The 16,292-nt window shown below is 34.0% G+C and overlaps 2 protein-coding genes across 2 annotated transcripts; one reads left to right on the forward strand and one right to left on the reverse strand.

The window, feature by feature from the left end:
• Window positions 596-4,504, forward strand: LOC104723706 (VAN3-binding protein-like). Its single transcript, XM_010442100.2, has 7 exons — window positions 596-1,030; window positions 1,405-1,515; window positions 2,074-2,518; window positions 2,782-3,030; window positions 3,112-3,161; window positions 3,523-3,580; window positions 3,996-4,504. The coding sequence occupies exons 1-7, from the start codon at window positions 713-715 to the stop codon at window positions 4,202-4,204; spliced, it is 1,440 nt and encodes a 479-aa protein (XP_010440402.1). The 5' UTR covers window positions 596-712; the 3' UTR covers window positions 4,205-4,504.
• LOC104723707 (BI1-like protein) lies at window positions 4,618-6,446 on the reverse strand. The gene is made up of 4 exons (XM_010442101.1): window positions 6,163-6,446; window positions 5,625-5,738; window positions 5,126-5,283; window positions 4,618-5,029 (listed from the first exon to the last, which is right to left on the reverse strand). The coding sequence occupies exons 1-4, from the start codon at window positions 6,404-6,406 to the stop codon at window positions 4,826-4,828; spliced, it is 720 nt and encodes a 239-aa protein (XP_010440403.1). The 5' UTR covers window positions 6,407-6,446; the 3' UTR covers window positions 4,618-4,825.

A 16,292-nucleotide genomic window follows, 5' to 3' on the forward strand; every position in this document is an offset into this window, starting at 1 on the left:
ATTTCGTGTATTCCAAATAGAGCAAGAGATACAACAATTGCCAAAAAAAAAAAAAAAAAAAAAGAGTACAACATGAAACATTATAATTGTTTTTACGATAAATATTTATGTAGAATTGGTTATTAAATTTATAGGTTTTGAAACAGACTTATTAAAAAGATAGATATTTTATAAAGCTGTATTTTATATCAAAAAGAGTAAAACATTTATCTTTTGTTTGCAAGTCTGTTTCAACCATTAGAAAATTTAAATTTTAACCCATTCTTTCTTTTTTAGGAATATCAAAAATACACCAGTAAAAAAACTTTAATAAAAAGGAAAATATTAGAAAAACAAAAAATAATTAGGCCCGTTTAAGAAAAAAAAACTTATTTGTATAATTTGATAATTTTTTTTAAAAGTAATAATAATGGGTAATTTTTTAATTTTGTTTTTTGAGGCAGAAGAGAGAGAATAAGAAAAAGCAAGAAAGAAAAAAAAAAACGGAAGAGAAGGAAAAAGCAGAGAAGAGTGATGAGAAAAATACAGCTTCGTTGTCACTTGTCACACTCTATAAATCGCATCCCCTCCCCATTGACAACCTTTCACTTCCATCAAAACCCTCCCCTCCCCACAACCTCACTCTCTCTCTCTCTCTCTCTCTCTCTCTCTCTCTCTTTTTATCTCTCTATTCACTCATCACACACTCTTTCTCTTTCTCTCTCTGAAAAAAATGGAAAAACCCATGGTTTCGACATGGAGACCCGACCCGGTTTACCGTCCACCGGAGACACCACTCGAGCCTATGGAGTTCTTAGCTCGTTCATGGAGCGTCTCTGCTCTCGAAGTCTCCAAGGCTTTAACACCACCTAATCCTCAGATCCTCCTCTCCAAAACCGAAGAAGAAGAAGAAGAAGAAGAAGAAGAAGAAGAACCCATCCCCACCGGAGACGTCGACGGCGAGGACACCGGACTTGTCTCCGGGAACCCTTTCTCCTTCGCTTGTTCAGAAACTTCTCAAATGGTCATGGATCGTATCTTGTCTCACTCTGTAAGTCCTTTTTCCTCTGTTTCAGATAAAAACAGAGCATTTGCGGACAAAACTAAGCATTCTCCAAAGATACTGACAAAAATTTTATATCTTTTCATTGTTCATCAAAAATTTTGTACTAATAAAAGTTTCAATTTTTAGCAAATTATATGTTTCATAAATCTTAATGAAGGGAAAAATGTTCACGCGCAATAATTATAATTATTATTAATCAACACACAAAAAAAAGAAGTTATGATTTTTAGCTACACACTCGCTTTCTGGGGACCCTAGAAACATAATAACAAGTTCATGAATTTGTCATCATCATCACTTCTTGATTCTACTTTTGTCTCATCCTTTTAACTTTTTTTTTTTTTTTTTGGTGTTGGCAGCAAGAAGTGTCACCAAGAACATCTGGTCGGCTATCACATAGTAGTGGACCACTCAACGGTTCATTGACCGACAGTCCTCCTGTGTCTCCTCCTGAATCCGACGACATCAAGGTTTCTTAATTTTTTCTTGACCTTTGAATTTGGGTTTTGTGACTATTCTAAAGCATGTATTTGGGTTTCTGCGTTTTTTTTGTTTTTTTTTTTTGGGTGTTTCTCTCTATGTAAATGTTTTCGACTGCGTCACTGACATTTTTGGGTACACAATGAGAGACAATGAAAAATCAAAAAAAGAATCTTCACTATAACCTTTCTCTTTATCCAACCATACCCAGAGATCATGTCTTTCTCCCACTACTGTTTCCGATGATTACTCATCATTTCATTTCAATTTTATACTAATTTCGATTGTTTATTCGATAATTATTCCTTAAACCCATTAACGAACATGCTCAAGATTGGTGTTTTTTAGTATTATTATTTTAGTGACTACACTTTGGTCTAAAGCAATCTCCTTTACTTGATTTGATTTTGTCTTTTTCTTGTTCATCACTCTTCTTCCAATTTTTTTTTTCCTTTTTTAGATTTTGCTTCACTCTTTTGTATATCCATTTCTGGCGAATCTTTAAATTAAAAGTCCAATTTTTAATATTTTTGTTTCTTGAAATGCAGCAATTTTGCAGAGCGAATAACAATTCACTGAACAATATAAACTCTCAGTTCCGTTCAACGGCGACTACTCCGGGGACTATTACGGCCACGGCCACACAGTCCAAGACGGTTGGACGGTGGCTTAAGGACCGGAGGGAGAGGAAGAAAGAGGAGACTCGAGCTCACAACGCTCAGATTCACGCTGCTGTCTCTGTTGCTGGCGTAGCTGCAGCTGTTGCTGCTATTGCAGCAGCTACTGCTGCGTCTTCTAGCTGCGGTAAGGATGAGCAGATGGCTAAAACCGACATGGCTGTTGCTTCTGCTGCAACCCTTGTGGCTGCTCAGTGTGTGGAGGCTGCTGAGGTTATGGGAGCTGAGAGAGAGTATTTGGCCTCTGTTGTTAGTTCTGCTGTTAATGTTCGTTCTGCTGGAGATATCATGACTCTCACTGCTGGAGCAGCTACAGGTTTGTTCATAACTTCACACTCTGTTAATGTTTTGTGATAAAGTTTTGATTTTCATGCAATTGATTTAGGGATTTGACTGACTCAAAAGTTGGAACTTGATAGAGAAATCGAATCATTTGATTTTAGGTGTGATGGGGACTGCCAAAGTTCTGATTTTGATGAAGGAAATGGTAGAATTGATCTAGGGATTGGCTAAAAATTGGAACTTTATGAAGGAATCATAGTTAAATTTGGGTTACATGATTGTGTATTTTTGGTGTAGCTTTAAGAGGAGTGCAAACATTGAAGGCGAGGGCAATGAAGGAAGTGTGGAACATTGCATCAGTGATTCCAATGGACAAAGGACTCACTACTTCTACTGGAGGATGCAGCAATAATAATGTTAATGGTAGCAACGGAAGCTCAAGCAGTAGTCACAGTGGTGAACTTGTACAACAGGAGAATTTCTTGGGAACTTGCAGCCGAGAATGGCTCGCTAGAGGTTGTGAACTCCTCAAACGCACTCGCAAAGGTAACAAAAGTTCAATCTTATGTGTTTAAATTTTACACTTTAGTTCTTGATCTTTTGTCTAATGTTGTGTGACTTTTGCAGGTGATCTCCACTGGAAAATTGTGTCTGTTTACATCAACAAAATGAATCAGGTAAAGATTTTTTTTTTTCCCTTATGGTGCCTCGAGTTCCGGTTCACTTTAGGATATGATCGTTGATCTGATGAAAAAGATTAAAGAGAGCCAAATTATTTGTGAATCAGTGGGGAATCTTTAGTTACTTCACATGGATGTAAACTTTGTTATATGAAACACACAAAAAGATGAGAAAAGAGAAATTTCAAACGGCAGGAAAAGAAGAGAAAGTAGAAACAAAACTAAAGCTAAAATAAAAAAAGTACTGTTATGACAATGATGATGAAAATGAAGTCATGGGATCCACTTTTGTCTTTGCTTAAGTTAGAAAATCAAATCACCAATTGTTATTCATTGTTTTGATCTATTGAACTTATAGGTAATGTTAAAGATGAAGAGCAGGCATGTTGGAGGAACTTTCACCAAGAAGAAAAAGAGTAAGTGATCATTTACTTTTATTACATACAAGTATAACACCGCTTTCCTTAACTTCAAACGTTTAAAACCTGATTAGAGTGGTTGGCGATTTCTCTAATTCCTTCCAAGACATTAAAAATGATTCTTCTAATGGATTGTAGTTTGATATTGAAAGCTTCACTTTTTGTCACTATCTACTGTCAATGAGTCAATTATATGTGAACCCTGGTAAAGAGAATTCAAAACTTTGATGTGGGTCTGCTTTGGATTTGGGGATTCGAGACTAAAAAAGGAAAAAAGCAAAAGTGTATATGTGACTAAAGTAACTATAGAGGATCAAATCCCCTCAATCTTTTACTTTTTTGTCTTTCTTTTGAATGTGAACTTGAAGACTCTTTCACTAATTATTTGACTAATATCCCAATTTTGTTACAGACATTGTCCTTGAAGTAATCAAGAATGTCCCTGCCTGGCCCGGACGACATTTGCTAGAGGGAGGAGATGATCTAAGATACTTTGGTTTGAAGACGGTTCTGCGAGGCGATGTGGAATTTGAGGTCAAAAGCCAAAGGGAGTATGAAATGTGGACACAAGGTGTATCAAGGCTTCTTGTTCTTGCTGCTGAGAGGAAGTTTAGGATGTAGTGAATAAAACCGTTCAATGGCCTGCTTGGTTTAAGTAAGTGTGAGTTTTTTTTTTAACTTATGGGGTCAATCTAAATTTCTAGGGGGTTCTTTTATGGTAATGGTAGTTTTTTGGGTTGGGTATAGTATGAAATGGACCTACCAGTCAAGATTTCAACACAAAGGTGAGTAAGGATTTGGGGTAAACAAAACTTAGTGGGGTGGGATGATCTGTAATTTTTATGTTTCTTAGATTATTAATATTTTCTTGTTGGTGGTGTTCTTTTGTATAAAAAAACAAAGTTGAAGTAATAGATAAAGTATTTATAAAAAATGAATGGGTCCATTTTCATACTTGTTGGGAACATCAAATATGCTTCTTTTTTGTCCCATTATTGTTGGAAATATCCATTAAGCAAAGAAGCTGAGCATAGTCACAAGAAAACAAATATATAATCATCAAAGGATCGTTTCTCACATGTTATACTTATAATAACTGCTTATAAAGAATGTTTTGGTATTGTTAACAACTTTATCAAGCAGTAAAACACTATAATATTGTCTTCTTCTTAATACTCGACAAATCTATGTCTAGAATTAGTAGAATAGTAACGACACCATCAGAGAAGATGAAACCACATGTCACTGGCCGTTGCTCATGATGCCAAGGAGATTGAGGAAGAGACTCATAACGTCCAGGTAAAGACGGATCGCAGCAATGATATACTCGTCGTAGTTGAGTTTCTTGATCAGCTGGTCTGTGTCGAAGATGATGTATCCGCAGAACACGATTGATGCTACACCGCTGAATATCATCGATGTTAGCTTCCCGAGAGGGTAGTAGATCTGCATTCATTTCATCGGTTAGCTTGTAATAGTAATATATCTCAATACTCCCAAAAACTATGAATTGATTGGGGAGTTAGTTGGTTCTGGTAGTACCTGGAGCAGAGTGAAGACAAGGATAATGAGGAGTGAACCAAAGAGGAATGGTCCAAGGAAGGAGAAATCATGGCCTCTCTTTACTGCCCAGAAGGTGTAGATCGTCAGCCCAAAGACCATCGCTGCTGTGAGAATTGCAGCCTCCATAACAATCCTCCCTGTTTTTCACAAGACTTGTAGTTAGATCCAAAGCATCAATCAAAATCACAATGTTCCTTTGTTATAGAAACAGAGATAAGTTAATAAGTTTCTTGACAAAAGCATGAATCATCTCTTCCCCTGTTCCTCTTTTTCATGATTCACAATGTTTAAACCAACAGGTTACTAACTTTTATGATTTCGAAACCAGTACTATAGCTAGTCAGATCATACCAAGACTACATCTGAAACAAAGATCTAGATGCAACACTATTATCCAGTGTTAGGTTGATTTATTAAACAGAGAATACTCCAACACTAGAAGCAGAACAAGTATAATATCTCTGTATCCATCCATTACCTTTGGAGAGAGAGCAGCAAATCCCAACAGCGAAGGAAATGGAGAGAGTGAAGATGGTAAGGACAATGCAGTTAATGGGATGCTTCTTCTCAAAAGCCAACAGAGGCCACAGCACTACAATCACATCACAAACAAACCTCATCAAAATCCATATCAATCAGTGAAAGTAACAGAAGATATCAAATCTTTAAACAAAACAGTAGCTTTCAAGCGGAAGAGAGTAAGGTATACAACATCAGCTAAACAAGTGTAGGCTATCTAAGTCATGAAAAGTACATGGATCGAAGTCATCTTAACAAAGAATCAACGTTACACAATAGTAGCAAAGTGAACGAAGACTACATGGATCTAAATCCTAAAGCTTTTTCTTGGTGAATCGAACAAGTAAAGTAACTCAAAAACCCTAAGCGACGAACGATGATGAAATGTAGTAGGTAAGACTAAACCCAAACAGAGCTAAGAAAAACCCAAACTAAGCATGAAATCGAAAGAAGCAACAAGAGAAATATGTGAAAAAAAAAAAAAAAGGAGACGTAACGGAAGAGAGGAAGAAGGAGGATGACAAAGAAGACGACGAGTCCAGGGGTAGTCTCGGTGATGAACACAGGAATCGGACGGACGAAGAAGAACACGGCGGAGACACCGACGGTGAGAAGCAGCTGAAGAGACAAGATGGTGTACACTTTCCTTATGAAAGCCCAACGAAGCTCTGTGCTCTCTTTCATGTCCGGATACAGCTCGTTACCACCACCAGCACCAGTTTCTATGTCAGATTTCGCCATTTTTTTTTTTTTTTGGTTTGTTTGTTCAAAAATCACAAAACCAAAGCTCTCTGAAGGAAGAAGAAGTAAATAGAGAGTTTCTCAGGAAACTACCAAGAAAGTGAAGTGACTGGGGGAAAAGGGAGGTAATGCTTGTGTTACTGTTCCGTCATTGTTGTTACACTAACTAACCAATTAAATTCCGCCAGGTGTAATACATCGGACGCGTTTTTTCCCTGGGTGACTGTGTAACCAAACATTTGCATTGCCGGGAAAAGTATGTGTGTTTTCTGCAACACTGCTCTCTGTTTATTTGGTTTCTCCAGACAAACCAATCATAATACGCCACGTAGCATAGTGCTTGTTGTGTGTGGGTTTGTCGTTTAAATATTTTTTTTGCATGGGAATGGAAAAGGAACCAGAGTGTATTGTTGTACTGTTTATAGAGATATACTACTTATATTATTGGTAATTCTGAATTGCAATACATTATATCATCGTTATTAATTAGTGAACACCTACCATGCTATAATGACATTACACTTGTTAACTAACTTCTATTATTGTTAACAAATTACTAATTAGCGTGTGTTTATATTTCTTGCAAGATGTACATGCTTATCTTAGTTATATATGACAAAAATAACAAAAAAACGACGATCTAGTTGAGTTGATGAAGTGTATTTAATATTTACTATATATGATCTTAAGAGATTCAGTAAGCTCACTATATATATACTCGAAGTCTCGAAAATATATATACTTTAAAAAGGAGAGACATTCAAACACAGTGAAACATTTCGTGTTTTTTTATTTTATTTTAATTCCTCTTCGGTAGAGTTTGTTTCTTTATATAACGTTAGAATCATTTAGCGAAAACGTTAACGATCATTCTTATAATGTTATTTGATTATGAGTTACTAAACTAAGGCTTTTGTTCAATCTCAAAAAGGTTTGGTTTATTCATAGCTTTTGTACATGTGGATCAAGGCAAACTAAACCAAAAAAAGTCAAGAAAGATGAGTTTCGAGAGATTATCTAAATGGTGTAAAAAGTGTTATAATCTGACTACTTGATGAAGACAAAAAAAATTATATGAATCATGACTCATGATTGTATACTTTAAGAAGATACACGATAACTCAGATTTAAATAGGAAATGGACTTAATTGAGAAGAAAACAGATTACAGTACAAATCATCAGTTGTGAATCTAAAAATAAAGATTTTATCAACATACTAGACGAGATATATATACAACTCATGACCTGCACGAGTATCAAACAGCTCGTACGATATATATATATATATATAGGGGCTAGAAATTTATTAAACTATACTATATATCTAGGTTTTGAAAAATAAAATCTATATGGGTTACCATGACCCCAAGATGGAGATGTAGGGTATTTAAAAGCCAACTAACCATCGAAAGTTTTTAAGATATCTAAATATGAAGAAATGGTAAAAATCAATGGATGAAGAGGCTACTAAACAAGACATCAATGGAAACTATGAGTCTATGACTCTGTGTATTGTGTAGTAATCAACTATGTCGAACAATAGTAGAACGAGAGGGCCGAACCTATAAACTATTGGGGTCAATTGAAGTTCATTGGAAACTATGGAATACTCCAACATACAACCAAAAGCCCATTGGGTTAGAAGAGTTACAACTTACAAGGAATTTATGAACTTTTATACATTCGTTTGTTTGAAGAAATTGATAAATAATAAAAAAGTGGGGTAGAGAAGAATTAATTGAAGTTTCCAAGTGTAGGATGGTGTCTATGAACCTACTCAAGGACTGTTCTCTGATGTTTATCTAAAACTATATGAAAAAGGTATCGTTGATGCGATAGATTTGACAATGCACTTCTCTTCTTTTTCAAAAGTCACCACATTTACTATTACCATTAATACCTTATTTATGATTCCTAAAGCAAATTAATAACACTAACGACATCCACATGTGGATACATGCTTCTCATTTTTGTTCCTTTTATGGCTTCTCATGAGATTGTGATTATTGCCTTTTTTTGCGTTGAAAATAAATATTGTTGTTTAGTTGCTAGATATCGTTGGCTCGTCACTTCACTAAGCATTCATCTGGATCATAACCAGAATATGTTAGAAGTTCAGAGGACAACAATTTCTTTTCCCTTTTCACACAATGCTACTTGTGAATATAGCATCTTCGATTCTAATAATTCGTGTGGCTGTTGTTGGTCAAGTTTATTAACAAGTTTGTGTAGGTAGTAATCAAAATTTTGTGTGGTTTCAAGTCTATTATTAGAGAATTGGTGTATTTCGTAGTTATATTTTGTTATTTTTTCTTGGTTGCTTTGTTTATTGGTTTAGCGTTTTTAATCAATAACTATTGGGTTTGACGGCGCTAAACTTATAGCTCCTTTCATTTGTATGGGGAATGATTGGCTAAGTGAAGAAGATAAATGCAATATTTTAATATGTTTTTAGAAAGTAATTGTTGCTAATGGTTAATGTGATAAGTCTATATATTTCTCCCACTAATATGTAATTATATAATACTATCTTTTAAGGATAATTGACAAAAATAGCATCAATTTTAGTTTTTCTTCCAAAACTAACACAAACATTCAATTGTTCCAAATATAGCATAAATTTATATAATATTAAAAATAAAATATTAAGGAAATTAAAATAAAGATATAGAAATCGTGATTAGTGCTATTTTGGAAGACAGTGTTCTCTCTCAGTCCTCTCTCTCCGTCATTCCAAAACCAATCGCAGACGTTGTTCCACCAGTGAACCAAATCGGATCTTAATCGTAGGTGAGTCATCAAATCGAGGTCAGTGAAAGCAGCAGTTGTGTTCGCGACATCGAAGAGAACCCCAAGCATGAATTTAAAGCCCAGAGATATCTCAGAGATCTGGTCTCCAGCCAAGCGTATATTGGCCATGACGAAGAAAAGAGACGACGACATTTACATGGACGTTACCCAATCTAAGGTAGTAAAATTTGTACTTTTCTCAAGATTACTTTTTTATTTTATTTTTCTTTGATTTTTTTGGTTAGCCATGGAAACTACGGAGACAAGAGATTCAAATAGATTCAAATTGGTCTGAAGTTTCTAATTGATTTGGGTCTCTCAATCATGAGCTCTAGTCCCATCCTTTTTTGTTTATTCGTTCGTGTTGGTGAATTGAACTTTAGATGATGATGACGTTTAAGTCTACAAACAACTTAACCATTTGGTCCTTGGAGATTTCTTATTCTTTAAATTTTGTTAGGATTATCTCAGATTAGATTTGTCATTTGTTCATTGCTCATGACAATAAATGGTAAATAGAGGAATTTAAGAGATCTAGTTTTAGATGATACAGGCTTGTTGTTTGCTTTGAGTTCCATAATTAAACAAATTGTTCTTGAAAGCAAATTGCAGAGCTTGTGATGGAACTTAGCTCTCTTGTGAAGATCTCTGCAGATGTTGATTATATTTTTTAAATCTAAAACTTGATATATGATGTTTGTATGATTCATTGGAACTGTTTTTTTTTTTTTTTACAGACATTATTTTTAGAATGCGCAAACATAACTCATGTCAAGACATGAAGTTGTGAAGAAAACAGTCCAGCTCTAACAATCACATTGGGGAACTCATATCATTCAGTCCTCAAATCCAGCTTATGAATTCGTCATATGCAACTTGTGATGATTTTGCCTTTATGTGAAAATTCATGAAGCATTGTTGAGAATTCGGAAGATCTTTCTGAAACATATTCCCTGATTTCAATTTTTATTGCAGGTAATAGGGATTAAAGATTTTTCCAATCTACATGATGTATGTGAAACTTTTAGATTGTTTTGGTACTTATATGATCTGCATCATAACAATGTCATAAGTTTCTGTTAGCATTTTGTTTTAACTGTGATTAAACTTCAGGAACGAACATATAAAATTCATGAAGAATTGTATGAAATTCGGGAAGCGTTCTATAACATTCAAGAAGCAATCTATGTAATTCAGGAAGGATTCTTTGAATTTCAGGATAACCTTCATAACAAAGTTTAGAGTTTCTAACAAGAGAATATGCATAATAAATGAAATCAGTACCTCTAGTTAATAGAGTAATCTACTGGTATTTGACATATTGAAACAAAACACACAAAATTAGAGATTTAGAAACATATTTATTTAAATTTAGGAAAGATTCAATAATATTCAGGAAAGACTTCTTGAAATTCAGGATGGTCTTCATAAACATAATGGTTTAAAAGGTTCTTGCATAAATCCTATAATGGTTGAAAATAATTCAAAGCATAAAATTTCTCATATTAGAGTAATTTGTGATACATTAAGGTACCACATAAATAAAATATTAAAAACTCATTTATTTTAATTTAGTAAAAAAATTATAAAGTTTAGGAAGACATCATTGAAATTTAGGAATGTCTTCCTGAATGTTCAGAAAATCCAAAATTGGTGACGACCAGAATCAAAAAATCATCCACGACTGTACTCTCATATGTGAGTTAACGAAGAAACCTGTAATAGTTTCTAAAATTCATCTGAATTAACCATACCACATGTTTTCTACAATAACAAAAACATGAGTTAGACAAAACTCTGAACATCGATATATTATTCAGTGTTTCCCTTCTCAGTTTCTCACGACGAGCTCTATTTCTTGGCTTGTTACATAATCCAGTTCGTCTAATGTGTATACAAAATCATATTAAAAAAAAAAAGAAACTGGTGGTAAACTAATCCATGTAAATAACAAAACAATAAGCACACTACTACAAAACTAAATAAAAAAAGACTGAATTCAAACTCCAAAAATTGGTAGAGACCAAGAGAAATCATTAGCTGCAAACAGTTCTACAAATAGCAAACACACCACAAAACTCTCACCATTCTCTGTATAATCCGCCATTGTTGATAATCTTTCTTTCCAAACACAACAACATCATGTTAAACAATACTAAAGAGCTTGTTAACAATAGTAGCAATACTTCTCTAAAGAACACATGCCTACTCTTTCCACTGAAACCTTTCTCCATTCTCTCAATCCTAATCCAAATCTCATGCCCTAACCCACTTTCCTCCACACAACTCACGACCCTCCCACAACCATCATCGTCTTATATCTTCTTCCTCTCATCACCGCCGTAGTCATAGAGATTTCTTGGGTTAAAGACAGTGAATTTACAACAAGAGAGAGTTGTCAGCTACTAAGATTGCCAAGGATCAGAATCGCAATCATAATGTACTAAATCCATGATGGATTTGGCTTCCATCAACCTACACAAGCCAACCAGTGTTGCTAAAGCATTTGCAGATTCTTTTTACCACACTAACATCATACCATTTTTTATGTTCTCTACGGCGAGATTCTGAATTAAAATTAGTACCTGAGAGTGTTGATCTTAGACCAAGATTCTTGGTAACCAAATGATGACAAGAATCGCCAATTACTCTCGATATCACCGTAGGTGGAAGAAAACTAAGAAGCATATCCAATTTGCTTTTCATCGATGCGACTTTTTTGCCGTCGCGTTCAGCATCGCTGGAAACAAAGCTGCTTATAACTCATGCGAAGCTTCTGCAGTCGGCAACAATCTTGAATTTTACACCATCTTCGTCTACAATGTTTTTGATTCTGCAGATAGACAATGGAGATGAAGACAGACAATAAAAAATGGAGATGGAGATGGAGATCTACACTATCTTAGAGGAAGATAGAGATGAACGATGTTGTAGATAGAAAATGGAGCACCAGAGAGATGGAACACCAGAGACGATGGAGTACTGGGAAAATCTGAGATCAGAAATGAAGATCTCTGATCGGAAAATTCATCAAGCTTCGCCGGAGAGAAATGTAAGAGAGATCGGGTTTTGATTTTTTTGAGTTTTTTAAAATAATAATATTTCTCTCTATTAATTACTCAATATTAAGAAATGCTAGTTTTGGAACATACCAGCGTGTGTGCTAGTTTTGGAACAAAAACCCAAATGTGTGCCATTATAGGGTATTTATCATCTTTTAATTCTAATATACTCATTACAAAACACATTTGTTTTCAAAGATTATTTATTACTTCCTTTGTTTTAAAATAGTTGTCGTTCTAAGCTTAATTTTTTGTTTCATTTTAGTTGTCGTTTTCGTGATTTTTAGTATAAAATTATCTCATTTGTCCTTATTAAATGAAAAAAAAAATAAAAAATTTTGAAATTCTAATAATCAAACGAGGATATACTATTGTATTTATCTATTTTTTTAATTTGTGTGAAAAGCTCTCGAACGATAACTAATGAAAAACCGGAGGGAGTACTATTTCTAACTACAATTACCAAATATTTTTGATTAATATTCTTAAATTTACCAAAAAAAGTTATTTCTAAAACTACCATTAAATATTTTTCAAAATTTTGTATATTAATTTTGAAAACTTACAAGTATTTATCATCAGTTAGTTTTGATCTACTAAAACAGATGATGTAAGTTATAAATAGAATTACTCAAAAGTATGTTCTATCAACAACTACTCTACGTACACACTGAAGGTTTAAATGGAGAAAGGGTCTTGGCGGATTTTAATTAATTTGAACGGAACATGTCAATATTTTCCCTCTTTATGGTGCAGTTTTGGATTTTATTAATTCAAAACATTGAAGAAACCTTTTTATATATCCAGGCCATGAAGAAAACTTAAACTAGTTCGCCCATTTTACCCGATCATCTAGTTGGTAACCAAACGAACACGATTGCCATCCTTAATTACGTTACCAATCAAAGTCATAACATTCAAATTTTTAATGAACCTAAAAAGCAATTTTAGTATGCATACCTTAACTAAAGCATTTTTAGTATGAACAATAAAATAGATATTCCTCGGCGCATGGACAAACAAAGTTTTCTCAAAAAATAAAATAAAAAGTGTGAAAATAATATACAAGAAAAAGTGGAAGCTATGTGTCTGTACAGTCCACCACCAACCCAACCAAACCCATCACATCAGTCTCTTCTCTGTAAAAACTCTTTTGATTATTGCTTTTTTTTCCCGACCCCTTTTGACATTATTGACTATTTACAGTTTCGTATAAACACACTAATTAGTTGCGTTTTCTTTACGTTAAAATGCTTTCGTTTTTTTTGCTTGTTTGATGAACTACATAACGTCCGTAAATTACCAATCACACGTCAGTTGCTTATGAAAGTGTTAGGCACTAGCTTAGTCACTTTTAAACAATCTAATGTCTATAAGCTCAAAGTATATAGAGTATATGATTCATGGATAACAAAAGTGTAATATTTCAAATAATTAACATACTTGTGTACAAGACAACGAAAATACGTAGCTGCTTGAAAGCTCTCCTTTTTTCATCTCTTTGCATTAACTTTTTTGACTTGTTTACCATATAACCAAATTTGGTCAAAACTGACAAAAACATGCTGCTGTAAACGCGCAAATAACTGATGTGTGTGTCTGTATTTTTTTCTTTTGGAATAAAAATGTGAAAAACACGCAGCTGATTTCGAAACATACACCTCTAGGAAGCACGGTAATAGCTCCCTAATGTTATTTCTTCTCACGTAGAAGGTAGTGGTACCATCATATAAAATTAAGGAATAATAAAGGAGCATCAATAAAATCGAAACCACCAACAAAAAAAAAAAAGAAAAGAGAGTGAAAATTGTAAAATCCTAAAGTTGTTCGTTTTGATACAACACCATCACCATGCAGTTGTTATTATTGCAGTTGTCACATATTAGTATTATTATACCATTATTAGTCAACGTTTGGGTCGACTACAAAATGGCCCACACACGACCAATATAGGACAGTGGTTAGAAGTTAGCAAATGAGTTACGTGTTTCCAATTTTTCAAAGCTCATAATCAAAATAATGCTCACCTTTATGTTATATATCTACACAAATTTATAACCAAGACTTGTCCAACTAGGACCAAAGTCGTGTTTCGTTCAACTCCGAGAATTATACGTTGTNCGATATATTATTCAGTGTTTCCCTTCTCAGTTTCTCACGACGAGCTCTATTTCTTGGCTTGTTACATAATCCAGTTCGTCTAATGTGTATACAAAATCATATTAAAAAAAAAAAGAAACTGGTGGTAAACTAATCCATGTAAATAACAAAACAATAAGCACACTACTACAAAACTAAATAAAAAAAGACTGAATTCAAACTCCAAAAATTGGTAGAGACCAAGAGAAATCATTAGCTGCAAACAGTTCTACAAATAGCAAACACACCACAAAACTCTCACCATTCTCTGTATAATCCGCCATTGTTGATAATCTTTCTTTCCAAACACAACAACATCATGTTAAACAATACTAAAGAGCTTGTTAACAATAGTAGCAATACTTCTCTAAAGAACACATGCCTACTCTTTCCACTGAAACCTTTCTCCATTCTCTCAATCCTAATCCAAATCTCATGCCCTAACCCACTTTCCTCCACACAACTCACGACCCTCCCACAACCATCATCGTCTTATATCTTCTTCCTCTCATCACCGCCGTAGTCATAGAGATTTCTTGGGTTAAAGACAGTGAATTTACAACAAGAGAGAGTTGTCAGCTACTAAGATTGCCAAGGATCAGAATCGCAATCATAATGTACTAAATCCATGATGGATTTGGCTTCCATCAACCTACACAAGCCAACCAGTGTTGCTAAAGCATTTGCAGATTCTTTTTACCACACTAACATCATACCATTTTTTATGTTCTCTACGGCGAGATTCTGAATTAAAATTAGTACCTGAGAGTGTTGATCTTAGACCAAGATTCTTGGTAACCAAATGATGACAAGAATCGCCAATTACTCTCGATATCACCGTAGGTGGAAGAAAACTAAGAAGCATATCCAATTTGCTTTTCATCGATGCGACTTTTTTGCCGTCGCGTTCAGCATCGCTGGAAACAAAGCTGCTTATAACTCATGCGAAGCTTCTGCAGTCGGCAACAATCTTGAATTTTACACCATCTTCGTCTACAATGTTTTTGATTCTGCAGATAGACAATGGAGATGAAGACAGACAATAAAAAATGGAGATGGAGATGGAGATCTACACTATCTTAGAGGAAGATAGAGATGAACGATGTTGTAGATAGAAAATGGAGCACCAGAGAGATGGAACACCAGAGACGATGGAGTACTGGGAAAATCTGAGATCAGAAATGAAGATCTCTGATCGGAAAATTCATCAAGCTTCGCCGGAGAGAAATGTAAGAGAGATCGGGTTTTGATTTTTTTGAGTTTTTTAAAATAATAATATTTCTCTCTATTAATTACTCAATATTAAGAAATGCTAGTTTTGGAACATACCAGCGTGTGTGCTAGTTTTGGAACAAAAACCCAAATGTGTGCCATTATAGGGTATTTATCATCTTTTAATTCTAATATACTCATTACAAAACACATTTGTTTTCAAAGATTATTTATTACTTCCTTTGTTTTAAAATAGTTGTCGTTCTAAGCTTAATTTTTTGTTTCATTTTAGTTGTCGTTTTCGTGATTTTTAGTATAAAATTATCTCATTTGTCCTTATTAAATGAAAAAAAAAATAAAAAATTTTGAAATTCTAATAATCAAACGAGGATATACTATTGTATTTATCTATTTTTTTAATTTGTGTGAAAAGCTCTCGAACGATAACTAATGAAAAACCGGAGGGAGTACTATTTCTAACTACAATTACCAAATATTTTTGATTAATATTCTTAAATTTACCAAAAAAAGTTATTTCTAAAACTACCATTAAATATTTTTCAAAATTTTGTATATTAATTTTGAAAACTTACAAGTATTTATCATCAGTTAGTTTTGATCTACTAAAACAGATGATGTAAGTTATAAATAGAATTACTCAAAAGTATGTTCTATCAACAAC

This window comes from Camelina sativa, chromosome 11 (genome assembly GCF_000633955.1).
Source record: "Camelina sativa cultivar DH55 chromosome 11, Cs, whole genome shotgun sequence".
Taxonomy (NCBI): Eukaryota; Viridiplantae; Streptophyta; class Magnoliopsida; order Brassicales; family Brassicaceae; genus Camelina; species Camelina sativa.

What these genes read in the sequence shown, in the direction of transcription:
- LOC104723706 (XM_010442100.2), top strand. Translation starts at nt 713, where the DNA reads ATGGAAAAACCCATGGTTTCGACATGGAGACCCGACCCGGTTTACCGT. An exon ending in ATCGTATCTTGTCTCACTCT is followed by an intron (nt 1,031 to 1,404) that starts GTAAGTCCTTTT and finishes TGGTGTTGGCAG; the next exon opens with CAAGAAGTGTCACCAAGAAC. An exon ending in CTGAATCCGACGACATCAAG is followed by an intron (nt 1,516 to 2,073) that starts GTTTCTTAATTT and finishes CTTGAAATGCAG; the next exon opens with CAATTTTGCAGAGCGAATAA.
- LOC104723707 (XM_010442101.1), bottom strand. Translation starts at nt 6,406, where the DNA reads ATGGCGAAATCTGACATAGAAACTGGTGCTGGTGGTGGTAACGAGCTG. An exon ending in CCTCCTTCTTCCTCTCTTCC is followed by an intron (nt 5,739 to 6,162) that starts GTTACGTCTCCT and finishes ATGTGATTGTAG; the next exon opens with TGCTGTGGCCTCTGTTGGCT. An exon ending in TTGCTGCTCTCTCTCCAAAG is followed by an intron (nt 5,284 to 5,624) that starts GTAATGGATGGA and finishes TGTGAAAAACAG; the next exon opens with GGAGGATTGTTATGGAGGCT.